Here is a 15,822-nt window from a genome sequence, read left to right as displayed (position 1 = left end):
TCTCTGGCCTTCATTTCTCTCTCTGGGAAGTGGGAAGGGGTAGAGGTGATACCCTCAGAGAGCCTCTTTGGCAGGAGTGTCCTGTAAACCCTGCCTTCTTTCCTCACTCGACTTCTCCGAAGCTCCCAGGTCCCTATCCCCCTCTCCATGTTTGGACATTCCTGCTGCTGGAAGACAGTGGCCCTGTCACTCCTCCAGAGGCTCCTGGGGAGACGCCAGGGAGGGCCCAAGCCTCCCTGGCTGTTCAGCCTGCCTCTGGCCCGAGACGGAGGGTCCCGGGCCAGGTGGAGATGCCTTTTTATGTGACCCCCTACATTCCCGCTCCATTGTCTACGCCCCTGCACCTTAGGTCACAGCAGGACTCTGCTGGAAGGGAGGGGTTTGTGGGAACTGTGAAAAGAGGGCGGGAAGGAACACCTTGTCCTCACATCACCCTCCCCCAAGTCTGGGCAGAAGGCAGGATGCATCCGAGACTCAGCTCTTCACTTCTGTCTGTCCGTGTTGGCCACCCCTCACCCTCACAAGTGGGCCTTCTTTTTCTGCTGGGCTCTGCTGCTGTATCATTCGGTCTGTGTGCTGGAGCCCTGGTGCGGGAAGTCCGTCTTGGTTCTTTGTGGGGAAACTGAGGCCTGGGTAGAAGTGGGACCTGTGCTCCAGGGCTGCAGTGCCCTCGCTGACCTTTTCACCTCACTCCCATGGAAACGTCTCTGCCTCAGTTTCCTCCCTGCTTGCATCCTGGCCCATGTACCATATCTGCTCCTCCAGCAGCTGCCTTGGTGGAAACCAAAAATGCCCCCACGGTGAATCGGGGTCGGGAAGGGTGGCTCAGAACAGCTGCTCTTCCGAGGAAGCTGACACCCAGGCCAGCCCTTCAGCGACAACTTGAGGCTTTGCACCCAGCCCCCGGGCCCCGCCCCCCAGACTGCACTGCCAGGACCCTGCTGTTTCTTTTCCCTCTGCTCCTCAGACTGAGGAGAGTCTGTCTCTGCTCCTTCCTTGGTTCTGTCCTCATTCCTTCATAACCACCCCTCCTTCCCTCTCTCCGGAGCCTCCACTTTATCCAGCTTCAGGGGCCCTACAACCAGGCCTGATCCTCACTCTCTCTGTGGGCCGCTGCGTCAGGGCCAGAACTGCTGAGACCCCCACACCTCTGGGGCCAAACCACGAGGCCCCTGGGATTAAAGGCCAGTGTGGGATGAGGAAATTCTCATTCCCCTGCCTCACCCTGAAACACTTATCCCTCCGCCTCTGCCATCAGCACATTCTGTAGCCTCTTGGGTTACCTGGGTGTCCCATTTTCCTCAGGGGGGGATTCCCTGCCAGTTTCAAGGGGAGCTGAAGGCTGTGTTCCCAGAGGCTGAGCTACAGCGGTGTGGTGGCGGGGGGAGTTTAGGAGACGCAGACAGTCCTGGCCTTGCTGACCAGGGCCTGGACACTAAATCCCTTGTTGATGGCTGCAGCCGCCCCTCCCTGGGGTAAGGTTACCATTTGCCCCGTCCCCTTGACAGATCATCTCCCTTCCCTACTTCCCCTTATCTCTCTAGAGCCACTTCCTCTGTCCCCCAAAGATGCTCTCCCTTCTCCTTTGATCCCCAAAGACGTGGAATACCCCCCCCTTCTCTGAACACATAGGCAGGGGAAGAAAATGACTATGAGAGGGGGCTCAGGGTGGCCAAGACAGGAGAGGGCTGAGGGGCCATGAGGCCTAAGGGCAAAAAGGGGTGGTTGGGGTGAGCTTGGAATTGGGCATTTAGTGCAATTGGGGAAGTTGAGGCAACGGGGGGGGGGGCAGGGTCAGTAGCAGATAATAGAAAATGACTTTTTTCCCTGCTCGCCCCCCCCTTCCCTGGGGCTGGGGCCACCCTTGTGAGTGACATCTCAGGCTGCGGCCCCATGTTCTTCTCTGTCAGCAGAAATCTCTCTCTCTTCTGACCCCTCCTGCTGGGGTCTCAGCCAGCCAATCCCTGATCTGGGGGGAGGGGGAGCCGGCCCCCCCACTCCCTCATAAGGACCAGCTGGGGGCTGGGGGGGTGGCCGGCTGCTGCAAGTGAGACCGGGGTCAGAACTTTGTGGAAGGAAGAAGAATCTGGGAGGGGGGGGCAGGCAAGAAAAAGGAAGGAGCCCGGATCAGCAGACAGGTGGACCCGCTGAAGAAGTCCCCCCTCCAGTGAGAGGCCCCTAAGAAGGAACACATTGCCCCCGGGCCCCCAAGAAGGGAGCACAATGGAGGCGGCACACTCCAAGTCCACAGAGGAATGTTTGTCCTATTTTGGGGTGAGCGAGACCACAGGCCTTACCCCAGACCAAGTAAAGCGGCATCTGGAAAAATACGGCCCCAATGGTAAGTATCCCTCCGAGGGGAGGCTGCCATGGCTGCCCTCCCACCCCACTAGTGGGAATGCTTCCTCTGGGGGCTGTAGGGATGAGCAGGACATTTGCCTGCTTCTTGCAGCAGGAGGACACTAAAGAAAACAGTTTTAAGATCTGGAGTTTGGGGAGGTTTTATGGGTGACCTTGAACTTCAGATGCCCTTTTGATAGCCTGATTCTCTTAGCCACAGAGTTCGGGGTGCGGGGGACATGAGGCTGGACCCCTACTAAATGTGTCTTTTTCTTCTTTTTCCCTGGGTAGAGCTCCCTGCTGAGGAAGGTAAGTTACCTGAGCCTTGATCCCTCCTGAATGACACCCCTCTCATGTGCCCCATTCCCGGCTCCCCGCCTTCTCCTTTCCAAGACCCACAGCCCTTACCCAAAGGGCAGATATCCTTCCCCAAAGCTTAGCGTCAGACATCTCCAGGTGCTTTTTCCTTGAGACTTCCTGCCCTTGAACAAGTGCCACAGATTTAAAGAGTCTTTTGGGGTGTTTTATCTCTTTCGCTCATGTCAAGCTGGGGTGCCCATCAACCTAGAGGTCCAGGGCGCTCTAGACTCTGGACGCTAACTCTCCAGAGCCACAGCCCTTCATCTTTTGGATCTTAACCCCTGGGACTCCTCTTCTTGCCTCTTCCCCAGGCAAGTCCCTGTGGGAGTTGGTGGTAGAGCAGTTTGAAGACCTGCTGGTACGCATCCTTCTGCTGGCCGCCTGCATTTCCTTCGTAAGTGCCGAGGGCAGGGGGACTGTCTGAAGAACGGTGTGGGGCGTGTGATGTGCTTGTGGCTACCTACCTACCTGCCATCCTAGATGCCCTCATCCGAGCCCTCAACACCCTCTTTTCCACGCCGGAGCTGGGGGTGGAGTGCTGATTTGCTTCCTCCCCGGCAGAGAGGTTTTATTTTAAGCCCTGAGAGTGTTCTCAGCCAAAACACTGAAGCTAAGCCACCCTCCCAGCTTCAAGGGTTTCAAGGGCTCAGGTTACCCCCGAAGCACGGGGCTCCCAGCTTCGATGTGGGCTGCAGTGTCCACTGTGGGGGCCACCACCGCTCCCTTCCTGTCCTGGTTGGTCCCCACTTTGCTTCACCAATCCTGCCCTGCCCTGTGATGCTGATCGGCCGAAAGAAAGACTTGTTCGGAGACGTGGGGAAGGTGCTGCTGGTCCAGCCCCTCCAACCCTCCACACCCCACCCCTCCACTGTCCCCAGCCTCTACCACATCCTACTTCCATTAGGGGCTGGCACTTGGTGCCTACTTCTCTGACCCAGCCTGCTTCATCCTTACCTCTCGGTGTCTCCAGCCCCCTCCGAGCCTTAGCTACCCCTCTCCTTGTCACATCGCCAGTGTCCACAGCCCCTGCTGCTGGCTCCTGTCACCCACTGACCCGGCGGTCCGTCTTGTATTTTAGAATTTCTTTAGCATCTTAGCTGGAAAATAAGGCCTGGGAGACAAAACACGTCAAACATCTATGGAGCCCCGTGCACCCTGGGTCTAAGCTGGCAGCCTCCCTTCTCTCTCCTCAGATTTGCTCCTTGACATTTGCCTGTGGCTGCTGCCTGGCCGTGGCAACAGCTGGGGTGGGGTGGGTGCTGGAGGCCTGTAACCCTACTCCCCTCCTGTTCCCTCATGAAATTGGAGCTTCCATGCCTTGGCGGGAAGGGAGGGCTGTGGGTGGGCTGGGCCCTTCGAGGACCATAGGGATTTTCCTATTGGGCTTGGGTCCCTGTGGGATGGATGTGGCTGTAGGGGGAGTTGACCCTGGATGTCCTGGCAAGGTTTGCTTACAAGTCAGCAGTTTGGTCAGGGACACCTGAGGGCATTCCCCGTAATCTCCACGTGTGTGTGTCTGGGCAGCGTTATCTGCTCAGCATCACCAGGGGGGCTGTGTGTGTGTGTGTGTGTGTGTGTGTGTGTGTGTGTGTGTGGGGTGTGTGTGTGTGTGTGTGTGTGTGTGTGTGCTTGGAGCTCTGCAGTGTGAGAGCCTCACAGTCCTACACATTGTCTGACCTCTGCAGCGGTCTTCCAAAGCCTTCCAGTTCCTTTCTTCAGTCATGTGGGGGCTCTGTCAGCACCTGTTAACTCTCCCTTCCCCTCCCAGGTGCTGGCCTGGTTTGAGGAAGGCGAAGAAACTGTCACCGCCTTTGTGGAGCCTTTTGTCATTCTCTTGATCCTCATTGCCAACGCCATTGTCGGGGTTTGGCAGGTTAGTGTTGACCCCTTCTCCCCGCTTGGGTCTCAACACTGGGCAAGGGGCCAGGCCTCCTCCCAGGTTCCTCCTCCTCCATCATTTCCTCCAGCTTTGCCCGCTCCTCTGGTCTTCTCATTCAGGTGGGACTGGTAGGGAGTGTTAGAAAACGCTGGAAAAGCTCACATGCTTCCTGTGTGACCCTGAGGAAATTCTCCATTCCCTGAGCCTGTCTCCTCACTTGAAAATAGGACTAGTAAGCTAGGTGTGCAGGCACGCACCTACAGCGCTCCAGAGGCGGAGTCAGGGGACTCTCGAGTTCTAGGCTAGCCTGGGCTACAATGTGAAATTCTGTCTTAAAAAAAGAGCTATGCAAGGATGAGCACACTTACAATCCCACTACGAGGAGGAAGGAAAGGGTCAACGTCAGATGTGGTGACACACACTTTCAGTCCTACAGTTGCAGGGGTAGAGGCTGGTGGGTCTCTGTGAGTTTGAAGCTAGCCTGGCTACACAGAGGATTCCAGGCCAGGCAGGACTACATAGTGAGCTCCTGGTTTTTTGTTTTATTTTTTTAAAAAATGAAAGAAAGAAAGAAATAGAAAAAGAAAAGGAACACAAGACCAATAGCTGTGTTCCTCAGGCCTGCTACGGTTGAAAAGAACCTGACAGTTCATGGCACATAGCAGGCACTCAATAAGTACTGATTTCCTTCTTCCCCTGACATCACCAGTTTCCTTCCCTGGCCCCTTGCTTTCTGTTTTTTGTTTGTTTGTTTTGTTTTTACTTTTTAAATCCCTTTCCTCTTGGTCCAAACCCTTCCTTCGCGTTTCCAGCCACTGGGGATATTTTGTACAACAGATGCACCCCGCTGTGGTGTGGGGTTCTGTGTGCCAGCTGGACCTGCACGTGCCAGCCTTTTCCGAAATGTCCTTCTTTCTGCTGGGGTCCCGATTGCTCCCTGTTCCTCCATCCGCATGTCCTCAGACCAGCCTCCTGCAGGTCCAGGGCTTCCTCCCTCTCGGGACTCCACTCTCTCGTCTGCTCTCTTCCTCAGGAACGGAATGCAGAGAACGCCATCGAGGCTCTGAAAGAATATGAACCCGAGATGGGGAAGGTCTATCGGGCTGACCGAAAGTCAGTGCAAAGGATCAAGGCCAGGGACATCGTCCCTGGGGATATTGTGGAGGTGGCTGGTAAGCGCTGGGATGGATGGTCTAGGAGGGAAACCTTGGGTCTGAGGCCAAGAAGAGAGCCGGGAGGGGTGGGGGGGGGACTGCCAGCCCTCAGCCCTCTTTCTGTATCTGTGAGGATGGTGGCGTCTTTGCTTCTCCTTCCCAGACTCCTCAGGGGTCACTCCAGGACATTGAGGCCACAGCACCCCTCCCCACTAGAGTCTCAATAGGAACAGCTAGTCCTGTCCCTCAGGCGGCAGACAGACCCCCTGTCCCCCCCCATCAGCCAACACTCGCAAGCAACAGGTGGAAGCCAGGCCCTGCCAATGGCCTCATCTCCACCCCTTCCCGATGCTGGCTCCCCTGTCCCTTCCACCCACCACAAGCTTGGTCAGCTTTCAGTCTTGACCCCTCTGTGCCCTTGAGGCCTCTCAAAGGGGGAAGGAACGAGAGTAGAAGGGGGTGGGGGTGGGGTGGGGTGGGAGGGGGACGCATGACTACCCCCACCCCCACCCCCCCCACCACCATGTAAGGGTAACTCCTAGTCCTCTAGGAGCACCGGACCTAGGAGGAGGGCGGGCGCGCAAGGAGGGCCCTGCCCCCTCGGGGACACTTAATGCCGGCTCCGGGAGGGGTGGGGCTGGGTAGCTAAGATTACTAGGATTCTGACCCTTCAGCGCTTTTTATATTTGCCCCGAGCAGGCCTTTCCACCACGTTAGGGACCTAGTTTGGGGAATGTGCATTTCTAAGCTTCCTTCCCTCAAACCATGTCACCTTCTCTACCACGTCACCACCAGGAGAAGCATGGGGCGGGGGGAGTTGGTGGGCTGAAGCCCCCAGCTCCACCACAGGGCAGTCCTGCTTTGGTGACAGTTTGGGGTCAGTGCCATGAATGTCTATAAATACCACTTGGGCTTCGGTGACAAGGGTGTCTGCCCGACTCCATTGCTGACCTCCCTCTCTCCTCCGGCTTCCTCTGGCACTGGACGAGGGACCTTAGGAACCAAGAGAAAGGGAAGCAAGTGAGCTTCATCCCAGTTCCACCCGTGGGACCAAGGTGGCTTTAGGCAGAGGCCTGAGGAGGGGTGTGTGTCCCCCCAAGGTCTCTGGTCTGGCAGAGTGTCTTCCTCAGCCCCCCGCCAAGGTGCTTCCACAGTCTGGCTTCCCACTTCCCCTCTGTGAAGACCTGAGCCACAGTCAGGAACGCTCCCTCACACTTCCTTCTGTGTGTCCCTGCTCCCCTTTCTCTCTCGCTTGGCCTGGATTTTCTCAGCACCCACCTGTTCTCCCATCCTCCGAGGCACCCTCTTTTCTCTGCGTTATGTCGTTACGTTTCCTTCTTTCCCTTCCTCTTGTTTCCCTTCCCCGGTTTTCGCTGGCGGGTCCCCAGCTTTCCTTTCAGTTACTGAGAATACATTTAATGAGCACGCACCCCACTCCAGGGATCTGTGAGCTTCCCTTCTCAGGCTTGCAGCCAGTGGGAAGAGAGGCATTCAGTGGGGGGACAGCAGGACAGTATCTCTGGGGTGGGGATGGATGGGGACTCCTGTGCTGAAGGCCTGTGAATGGCTGGATGCTGTAGGGCTTGAAGGGTGTGAGGCAGAGATTGGGAAGAAAGAAAGCTCCATTCCCAGCTGAACTCACTCCTTTCTCTACAGTGGGGGACAAAGTCCCGGCAGACATCCGCATCCTCTCCATCAAATCCACCACTCTCCGGGTTGACCAGTCCATCTTGACAGGTAGGCTGGCTCAGGTAGGAGGGCGTAGTGAGGGAGGAGCTAGGTAGACAGAGAAAAAGGTTTAGGTGGATGAAGCAGGGCATCCCACAGTAGGACCTCTTTAGTTCTGAGGTAGTATCCTCGGTGTCGTTCAGCCTTCATTCTGTCACAAGGGGCATGGGCGAGGATGCTTGTGACTATTTTCCATATAGCCTTTGCCCTGCACCTTCTATGTGGACATAAGAACTCACCTCTGTCACGAACTGTCCTGTCCCCTCCAACATCCCGAAAAGTCCTCAAATGAGGGGTTCTAGGATAGGGTGGGGACTTTGGACACACTTTAAACTCTGGGAAACAGTGTAAACTGGGCCCACAGCAGGAGGACCTGAGCCTCTGTCCTTGGTCAGGAGGCCACACTGGTAGTCCCCCAGGAGTGTGCTATGCAGCTGACAGATGCTTCACGTCCACTGACTTACTTGATTTTCACCAGGACATGAGGAGCAGATGGAAGTTAAGCGATCAAAGGCACACACTAGGCTTGGTCAGCGTCTTTTAACTCTAAGGCAATGGACTTTTCCCACTTGCCCCAGTCACCTTCCTCCAGAGGCGAGACTGCTGGAGTGTTGACTTGATGATTGCAACGTGTCAGAATGTTAGGGACAGAGACATGCTGTCGCCTGAAACCTCTTTGGTCCTTTCTCCACAGGAGAGTCTGTATCTGTCATCAAGCACACAGACCCTGTCCCTGACCCCCGAGCCGTCAACCAGGACAAGAAGAACATGCTCTTCTCAGTAAGCAGTCACATGACCAGGCAGAGGAGCTGGTGTGGAGGGGAGCATGGCAGTGGAGGAAGAGATGAGGCCCCTGGCCTGTGGCATGAGGCCTACCTCTTGCCTGACCCGACTCTTCCCTCACCTTCCCAGGGTACCAACATTGCAGCCGGCAAGGCCGTGGGCATCGTGGCCACCACTGGCGTGAGCACTGAGATTGGCAAGATCCGAGACCAAATGGCTGCCACTGAGCAGGACAAGACCCCACTGCAGCAGAAGCTTGACGAGTTTGGGGAGCAGCTGTCGAAGGTCATCTCCCTCATCTGTGTAGCTGTCTGGCTTATCAACATCGGACATTTCAACGACCCTGTCCATGGGGGCTCCTGGTTCCGGGGGGCCATTTACTACTTCAAGATTGCTGTGGCCTTGGCTGTGGCAGCCATCCCAGAAGGTGAGACAACCATCCCTTGGTCATCTGTTCTCTCCTTGGCAAAAATAGTTCCAGATAAAGTAACCATGACAGGCCCCGTGGAGAAGGAAGGTCCTGATAGCTTTGGTGGCTGTTATGTAGCAACCGCACTAGGTATCCCTCCTCCTGGATTCTTTGCTCACACCATCTCTGTCCCCTTAGGGCTACCTGCTGTCATCACCACCTGCTTGGCCTTGGGTACCCGCCGGATGGCAAAGAAGAACGCCATCGTGAGGAGCTTGCCCTCTGTGGAGACCCTGGGCTGCACCTCTGTCATCTGTTCTGACAAAACAGGGACCCTCACCACCAACCAGATGTCGGTTTGCAAGGTCAGGAGAAGCATCGGCGGGGTGACGTGAGCCCTCTGAAGATGGGCTTCTGTACTAGTGGTTTCTCAGTGTGGCCTGGGGATACTCAAGGGTAGATTAAGTGCCACCCTTAGATCAAGGAAAGGGATGTATTAGTTTGCTTTCTGTTTCTTTTATAAAACTCTGACTAAAACCAACCTGGGGAGGAAGGAGAGGGTTTATTTGGTTTATATGTCCCAATCACAGTCCATTATTAAGGGAAGTCAGGGCCGGAACTCAAGCAGGAGCAGAGACCGGAACCATGGAGGAAGCTGCTTACTGGCTTGCTTTCTGTTGCTGTGATCAACACCATGACCATAAGCAGCTCTGGGAGGAGATACTTGATTTCATCTTATAGCTTACAGTCCATCGTTGAGGGAAGCCAAGGCAGAAGCTCAAGCTAGGAGCTTAAAACAAACCCCATGGAGGAACAGAGGAGCGCTGCTCACTGGCTTGCTCCCTGTGACTTGCTCAGTCTGCTTTCCTATACACCCCAGGACCACGGGCCTGTGGTGAGCTGGGCCTTTCCACATCAGTCATGATCAAGAAAATGTGAGGCTAATCTGATGGAGGCAGATCCTCAGTTGAGTTTTTCTCTTCCTAGGTAACTCTAATTGTGTCAGGTTAACAACAACAACAACAACAACAACAACAACAACAACAACAACAGCCACCCCAAGCCTTACCCTGTCCTGTGTGTCTCTCTGATCCTCTACACTAGCCCATTCAGGGACATTCTCTTTTTGACCCCACTTTTCTAGAAAGTAAACTGAGGCTTAGGGAGATTTAGGGGTTCACTGAAAGATACAAAATTTATAAATAGCACAGCCAGGCACAGTGGTCCCTGCCTGTTATCCTTGTACTCGAGAGGTAAAGGCAGGGGCATTGCGAATGTGAGGCCTGCCTTAGCTATGTCCTTAAAGGCCAGCTAGGCCCTGCCTCCTGGATCTAGAGTCTCAACTACTTGGGAGGGTGGGGTACAAGGATCACTTCCACTGAAGAGTTCAAGGCTAGCCTAGCAACAGTGACATTTTGTATCAAAATGAATAAACAAACAAACAAACAAGTAAATGTAGCAGAATTGAGTTCCAAACCCAAATACTTGTGGCTCAGCTCAGTAGTGTCTGTGTGTGCAAGCCCGTGCCCCTAGAGTGACAGTAGTGTCTGTGTGTGCAAGCCCGTGCCCCTAGAGTGACAGTAGTGTGTGTGTGTGCAAGCCCGTGCCCCTAGAGTGACAGTGGTGTCTGTGTGTGCAAGCCCGTGCCCCTAGAGTGACAGTGGTGTCTGTGTGTGCAAGCCCACGCCCCTAGAGTGACAGCAGTGTCTGTGTGTGCAAGCCCGTGCCCCTAGAGTGACAGTGGTGTCTGTGTGTGCAAGCCCGTGCCCCTAGAGTGACAGTGGTGTCTGTGTGTGCAAGCCCGTGCCCCTAGAGTGACAGTAGTGTCTGTGTGTGCGAGCCCACGCCCCTAGAGTGACAGTAGTGTCTGTGTGTGCGAGCCCGTGCCCCTAGAGCAACCACGGCATGACAAGGCCAGCAAGCCTGGCACAGGTCCTGAGCAGCATTTCTTTCTTTCTTTCTTTTTTTATTTTTAAAAGGTTTACTTGTTTATTTAAAGTTCTTTTTTATTCATTTTACATACTTCCCACTATTCCCCCTCCCTCCCCTTCTCCTACTTCCTCCATTTCTTTAAAAAACGTAAAAGTATTTATTCATTTCAGAAGGAGTGTATGTTACTCTTTTTCTTCTTTCACCGTGTATGTGTCGGGGATTGAACTCAGATCATCAGGCTTGGTGGCAAGTGCCTTTACCCTCTGAGCCATTTCACTGGCCCCTAAACAGCCAGCCCGCCCTTTTCCCTTTTCAAGACAGTCTCTTTACATGGCCTTGACTGGCCTGGAACTTGCTATGTGGTCCCAGCTGGCCTCGAACTCACAGAGCTTCCTGCCTCTACCTCCTGAGTGCTAGGACTAAAGGCGTGCACCACCACACCTACCCAGTATTCTTTTTAAAAAACAAAAATAGCTAAGGTTACAAAATAAGCCACTGATTGAAATACAGCTCTCAAATTTTTTTTAAAGCAAATGTGTAGTTTAGCAGCATCTGCTTCTTTATTCAGAATAAGCTCCAGCAGTGGGTACAGTGTCCAGGGGCTGCCGAGTGTGGGGTGCTCTGGAAAGCAGGCTGACAGACAGACATCCGTGGTCCTGTCCTACAAAGCCACACCTCGGTTTAGAGGTTTTTTGTTTTTTTGTCAGGGTTTTCCCAGGCTTGTCTTGAGCTGTTGGCCTCAAATGATCCTCCCACTTTTGGCCCCCAGTAGCTGGGCCTACGGGTCTGTGCCACCCCATTCAACCCAAAGCTATAGGTGGTGCTAATTCTGATGTGATCCATCCACTGCGTTCATAGCTGGAAGAAAGTGCTTCATGTCAGGAAAAAATAAGAGATTTGAATTTTTTTTTTCTTTGTCATCTAAGAATATCAGCCTCTCTCTTTCTCTCTCTTCCCGGGGTAGGATCACATGTAACCCAGGCTGAGGCTGGCATTGAACTCCTGATTCTCCTGCCTCCAACTCTCAAGAGCCTGGATTGCAGGCTGATGCTACCACGCTTAGCTTCATGGGCTCTTTTAGGTGTTAGCCGCTGATGCCCCACCTGCCCTAAACAGAGTTCTGTGGAATATTGTGCCTTTGACATAAAAATAGCCTTTCTGTAGGGCTGAGGACATAGTTCAGTGCAGAGTGCTAGCCTAGCATGCACAGGCCTGTCTTCTAGCCCCAGCACATAGGAATGAATGAATGAATGAATGAGTAAATAGATGAAAGCCTGGTGTAAACAATCAGGCCTGACACAGGAGGATTGCCAGGAGTTTAAGGCCAGCCTTATGAGTTCCAGGAGAGCCTGGGCCATAGAGTGAGATCTTGTTTCAAAAAGTAAATGAGCGCTGGGCAGTGGTAGCACACGCCTTTAATTCCAGCACTTGGGAGGTAGAAGCAGGTGGATCTCTGAGTTCTGAGTTTGAGGTCAGCCTGGGCCACAGAGTGGGGACAGCCAGAGCTACACTGAGATACTTTGTCTTGAAACCGTGCACCCCCTCCCAAATTAAATGAACAAAAATAAGTAAATAAATAAAATTTTAAAAGTGGTTCTCTGAAGGACAAAGAGTTTGTAGTGGGATCAAGATGAAGTGAACATGCCGGGTGGTGGCAGTGGCACATGCCTTTACTTCCCAGCACTCTGGAGGCAGAGGCAGGTGGATCTCTGTGAGTTTGAGGCCAGCCTGGTCTACAGAGCGAGTTCCAGGACAGCCATGGCTACACAGAAAAACCCTGTCTTGAAAAAGCCAAAAACAAAACAAAGAGGTGAAGTGGATAGCGTGGGCAGAGTGAGTTGCTATCCTGAGCATCACATCCTCCGCCTCTCTCTAACACATGGGCTTCACAGCCAGAACACAGGCTTGCAGGACGTGGCTCTTGCTCCCCTGTAAAAATGAGTTAGGGACAGTGCCGTAGGAAAAGGACATTTTCAGCGCTTCCTGCAGGAAGCTCCAGCACCAGCACTGGAGCTGCAGATGGAGCCGCTGCTCACAGGCACGCTCGGCCGCAGTCTCCATCACACCCCGTTGTACACGCCCATGAACTGACCTGGAGAAGGCCTAGCATAGCCCTCGGCAGTTGAATTGTAGGGCCTCTGACGAGGAACACGGGGAATTCTTGCACAACCCTGGAGTGACAGGGAGCAGTGCAGGTCAAGGAGGGGGGAATTGGGGGAGAAATGCTGGGAAATTTGCTTAGTCTGAACTTCAGGATGCCTGCACTCAGGGATGGGGAATATCTGTGTGGCCCTTCTCCTCTGCAGATGTTCATCATTGACAAGGTGGACGGGGATGTCTGCTCGCTGAATGAGTTCTCCATCACCGGCTCCACCTATGCTCCCGAGGGAGAGGTGTAAGTCATCCAGGAGTCTCCTCAGGGCCGTGTGCAGACCCCCACCTCCTTTACTTGGGATATCTTCCTACTTTCCCTTCCCTTTCCACTCCCTTTTTCCCCAGCCATCTTCTCTCCCACCCGACCCTCCACCTCCAAGTTCATTACCATCTCCTCTCCTTCCCGAGGCCCGTCTGCTTCTCTGTGCTCTCTGCATCTCACGCTCTGTTCTCCTCCATTTCTCTCCTGCCTTCCTTCCCACCTTGCTGCCAGCTTGAAGAATGATAAGCCAATCCGAGCAGGGCAGTATGATGGGCTGGTGGAGCTGGCCACCATCTGTGCCCTCTGCAATGACTCCTCCTTGGACTTTAATGAGGTAACCTTCCACTCGCAGAGCTCCCCCTTCCGTTCCTGCAGGCAGCTCAGAGTCTGTGCCTCCTGGGGCGTTCCAGGAGGAAGGGGTCCCAGGGAGCAAACATAAATGCAAGGGGAGTGCTTGGCTTCTTCTTGTCCCATCCAGATGAAGATGGGTGTGTTGGGTGAGGACAGGAGATCCGGGCACACACTTCCTCTCCCTCCTCTGTCCATTTCAGACCAAAGGTGTCTATGAGAAGGTGGGCGAGGCCACGGAGACAGCCCTCACCACCTTGGTGGAGAAGATGAATGTGTTCAACACTGAAGTGAGGAGCCTCTCTAAAGTGGAGAGGGCTAACGCCTGCAACTCGGTGAGTCAGGGCGCCCTCCACAGGCCTACACCCAAGATGCGGGCAGACCCAGACAGACAAAGCCTTGTGTCTATGCTGGGACCCCAGCTAGGTAGGCTGTGCCTTCATCCACAGCTTTTCCAAGCCAGGCTGAGCTCTGGTAAAACGCCTTTTCCTATAGTGATATGGCTCAATACCCTGGAAGGTCACTTCCTCTTGTTGTGACCCAGAGTTGGACAGAGCTGGACGAAAACCATGGTGCCACCTGCTGGGTTGGCCCTGAGTTCAGCCACAGCCCCTTGGTTTCCATCAGCTCTCAGGTTTTTGGTGTGGGGTCTGGGTTGTGCAGCCATTGATCCCACAAGGTGAGATCTTCTCCAGGGCACATACCAGTGCTGCCACTCACTGGACTCCAGCTGTGAACGCCTGCTGGTTTCTGAGTATCATGTTACTTACAGCTCTCTTTCTTGACATCCTCCTGCCTCAGTCTCCCAAGTGTTAGCATTAACAGTGTGCACCACCATGGCTGGCTTTCCTCTGTCTTTTCCTATACTTCTTCATTGGTACTAGGAAATGGAAGGCAGAACTTATATGTACTAGGCACATTTCTTTCCTTTTTTTAAAAGAAAATATTACTTCTGTAAGTTTTTCCTTTCTTGTATGTGCAAGATACACACTGCTGCTTTTTTATTATTTCTTTGTGTGTGGTGGGGAGTTGGTTCTTGTCTTTCACCATGGGTTCTGGAATCAAACTCAGGCTTGTGTGGCCATCAGGCTTGTGTGGCCATCAGGCTTGTGTGGCCAGTGATTTTACCCACAGAGCCCTCTCTGCTCTGCTTTATTTAATGTAACAAACAAGCAGAGTTTGAGGCTTCACGCCTCTGGGCAAATGCCTCCACCACCACCTCCCTAGCTCTTGTTATTTTTGTTTGGGTCTATGGATGGTTTGTTTATTTGTATATGGTGCTGGGATTGAGCCTCACGCCTCTCACATGCTAGGTTGGTGCTTTACCGCCAAGTAAAGCCTTAGCCCCATCTGTGATGTAGTTATTATATTATTATTATTATTATTTTCATTTTGTTTTGTTTTGAGATAAAGCCTTGCTGCACAGCCCAGATTTGTCTTAAACTCACGCCAGTACTCCAGCTTTAGTCTGCAAGTGCTGGGATTATAGGCATAACTCATCATGCTTGGCCATGGCTCTCACTCATTTTTCATTGTGTGCTAGGGAAGCAGAGGCAGGAGAATTACTATAAGTTCAACACCAACCCGGATTATAGTGAGAGACCCTGTCTCAAAGAGTCTTGGTCATACTGGCTATGTTCCCCACTGACACCACATTGGACAGTGCAGGCTACATGCCTTTGGTTACTGAATGTTCTGTTGAGTAGCAGCATACATGGCCACTCTGTTTCTCTTGTGCTTTAAACTGGACACTTGAACTTGGGGTGTGGCTCGGTGGTAGGACACTTGCCTAGAATGTGTGAGCCATGAGGTCTATCCTCAGCACTACAAAACTGAAAATCAAACAGCCCACAGTGGAAATGGTATACACCAGCCCTGGAGTTTCTGCGTTTGTCTTGTGGGTAACGGGCTTTGCCTTAGACTCAGCCTCAGCACGGGGTCTACTCTGACATCCAGATCCTTTCGGACTGCTTTCAAGGGATCTGGTCTTTACCTCCCAGGTGATCCGCCAGCTCATGAAGAAGGAATTCACCCTGGAATTCTCCCGAGACAGAAAGTCTATGTCTGTCTACTGTTCCCCAGCTAAGTCGTCCCGGGCTGCTGTAGGAAACAAGATGTTTGTCAAGGTCAGAAAGCCTTCTCTCTCTAACATCGGGGCCCTTTCCAGTGCCTGCCCTCGGTACCCTGGAAGGCAGGCAAGAGTCTCTGAATGCCATTCTGGTTTTCTAGGGTGCCCCTGAGGGCGTCATCGACCGCTGTAATTACGTGCGTGTCGGCACGACCCGTGTGCCGTTGACAGGCCCCGTGAAGGAAAAGATCATGACGGTGATCAAGGAGTGGGGCACTGGTCGGGACACCCTACGATGCCTGGCCCTGGCCACCCGGGACACCCCCCCCAGACGAGAGGAGATGGTTCTGGATGACTCGGCCAAGTTCATGGAGTATGAGGTGAGCCAGTGAAGGACTGTTTTGG

At 53.6% G+C, this 15,822-nt stretch overlaps 1 protein-coding gene across 2 annotated transcripts in view; it reads left to right on the top strand.

The window, feature by feature from the left end:
• The first annotated feature begins 2,018 nt into the window (after window positions 1-2,018).
• Window positions 2,019-15,822, top strand: part of Atp2a1 (ATPase sarcoplasmic/endoplasmic reticulum Ca2+ transporting 1) — an 18,038-nt gene continuing 4,234 nt past the window's right edge. For both annotated transcript variants that reach the window (XM_076552104.1, XM_006980380.4), the window contains exons 1-14: window positions 2,019-2,341; window positions 2,632-2,649; window positions 3,012-3,094; window positions 4,469-4,573; window positions 5,613-5,751; window positions 7,390-7,470; window positions 8,156-8,241; window positions 8,374-8,671; window positions 8,852-9,018; window positions 12,892-12,980; window positions 13,233-13,335; window positions 13,553-13,684; window positions 15,350-15,475; window positions 15,579-15,797. In XM_076552104.1, coding sequence (XP_076408219.1) covers window positions 2,224-2,341; window positions 2,632-2,649; window positions 3,012-3,094; window positions 4,469-4,573; window positions 5,613-5,751; window positions 7,390-7,470; window positions 8,156-8,241; window positions 8,374-8,671; window positions 8,852-9,018; window positions 12,892-12,980; window positions 13,233-13,335; window positions 13,553-13,684; window positions 15,350-15,475; window positions 15,579-15,797 — 1,764 coding nt within the window. In that variant the 5' untranslated portion in view covers window positions 2,019-2,223. The remainder of the gene's footprint in view (window positions 2,342-2,631; window positions 2,650-3,011; window positions 3,095-4,468; window positions 4,574-5,612; window positions 5,752-7,389; window positions 7,471-8,155; window positions 8,242-8,373; window positions 8,672-8,851; window positions 9,019-12,891; window positions 12,981-13,232; window positions 13,336-13,552; window positions 13,685-15,349; window positions 15,476-15,578; window positions 15,798-15,822) is intronic.

The sequence above is a fragment of the Peromyscus maniculatus genome, chromosome 1 (assembly GCF_049852395.1).
Source record: "Peromyscus maniculatus bairdii isolate BWxNUB_F1_BW_parent chromosome 1, HU_Pman_BW_mat_3.1, whole genome shotgun sequence".
NCBI classification, from domain to species: Eukaryota; Metazoa; Chordata; class Mammalia; order Rodentia; family Cricetidae; genus Peromyscus; species Peromyscus maniculatus.
This window is presented reverse-complemented; position numbering and strand designations above follow the sequence as displayed.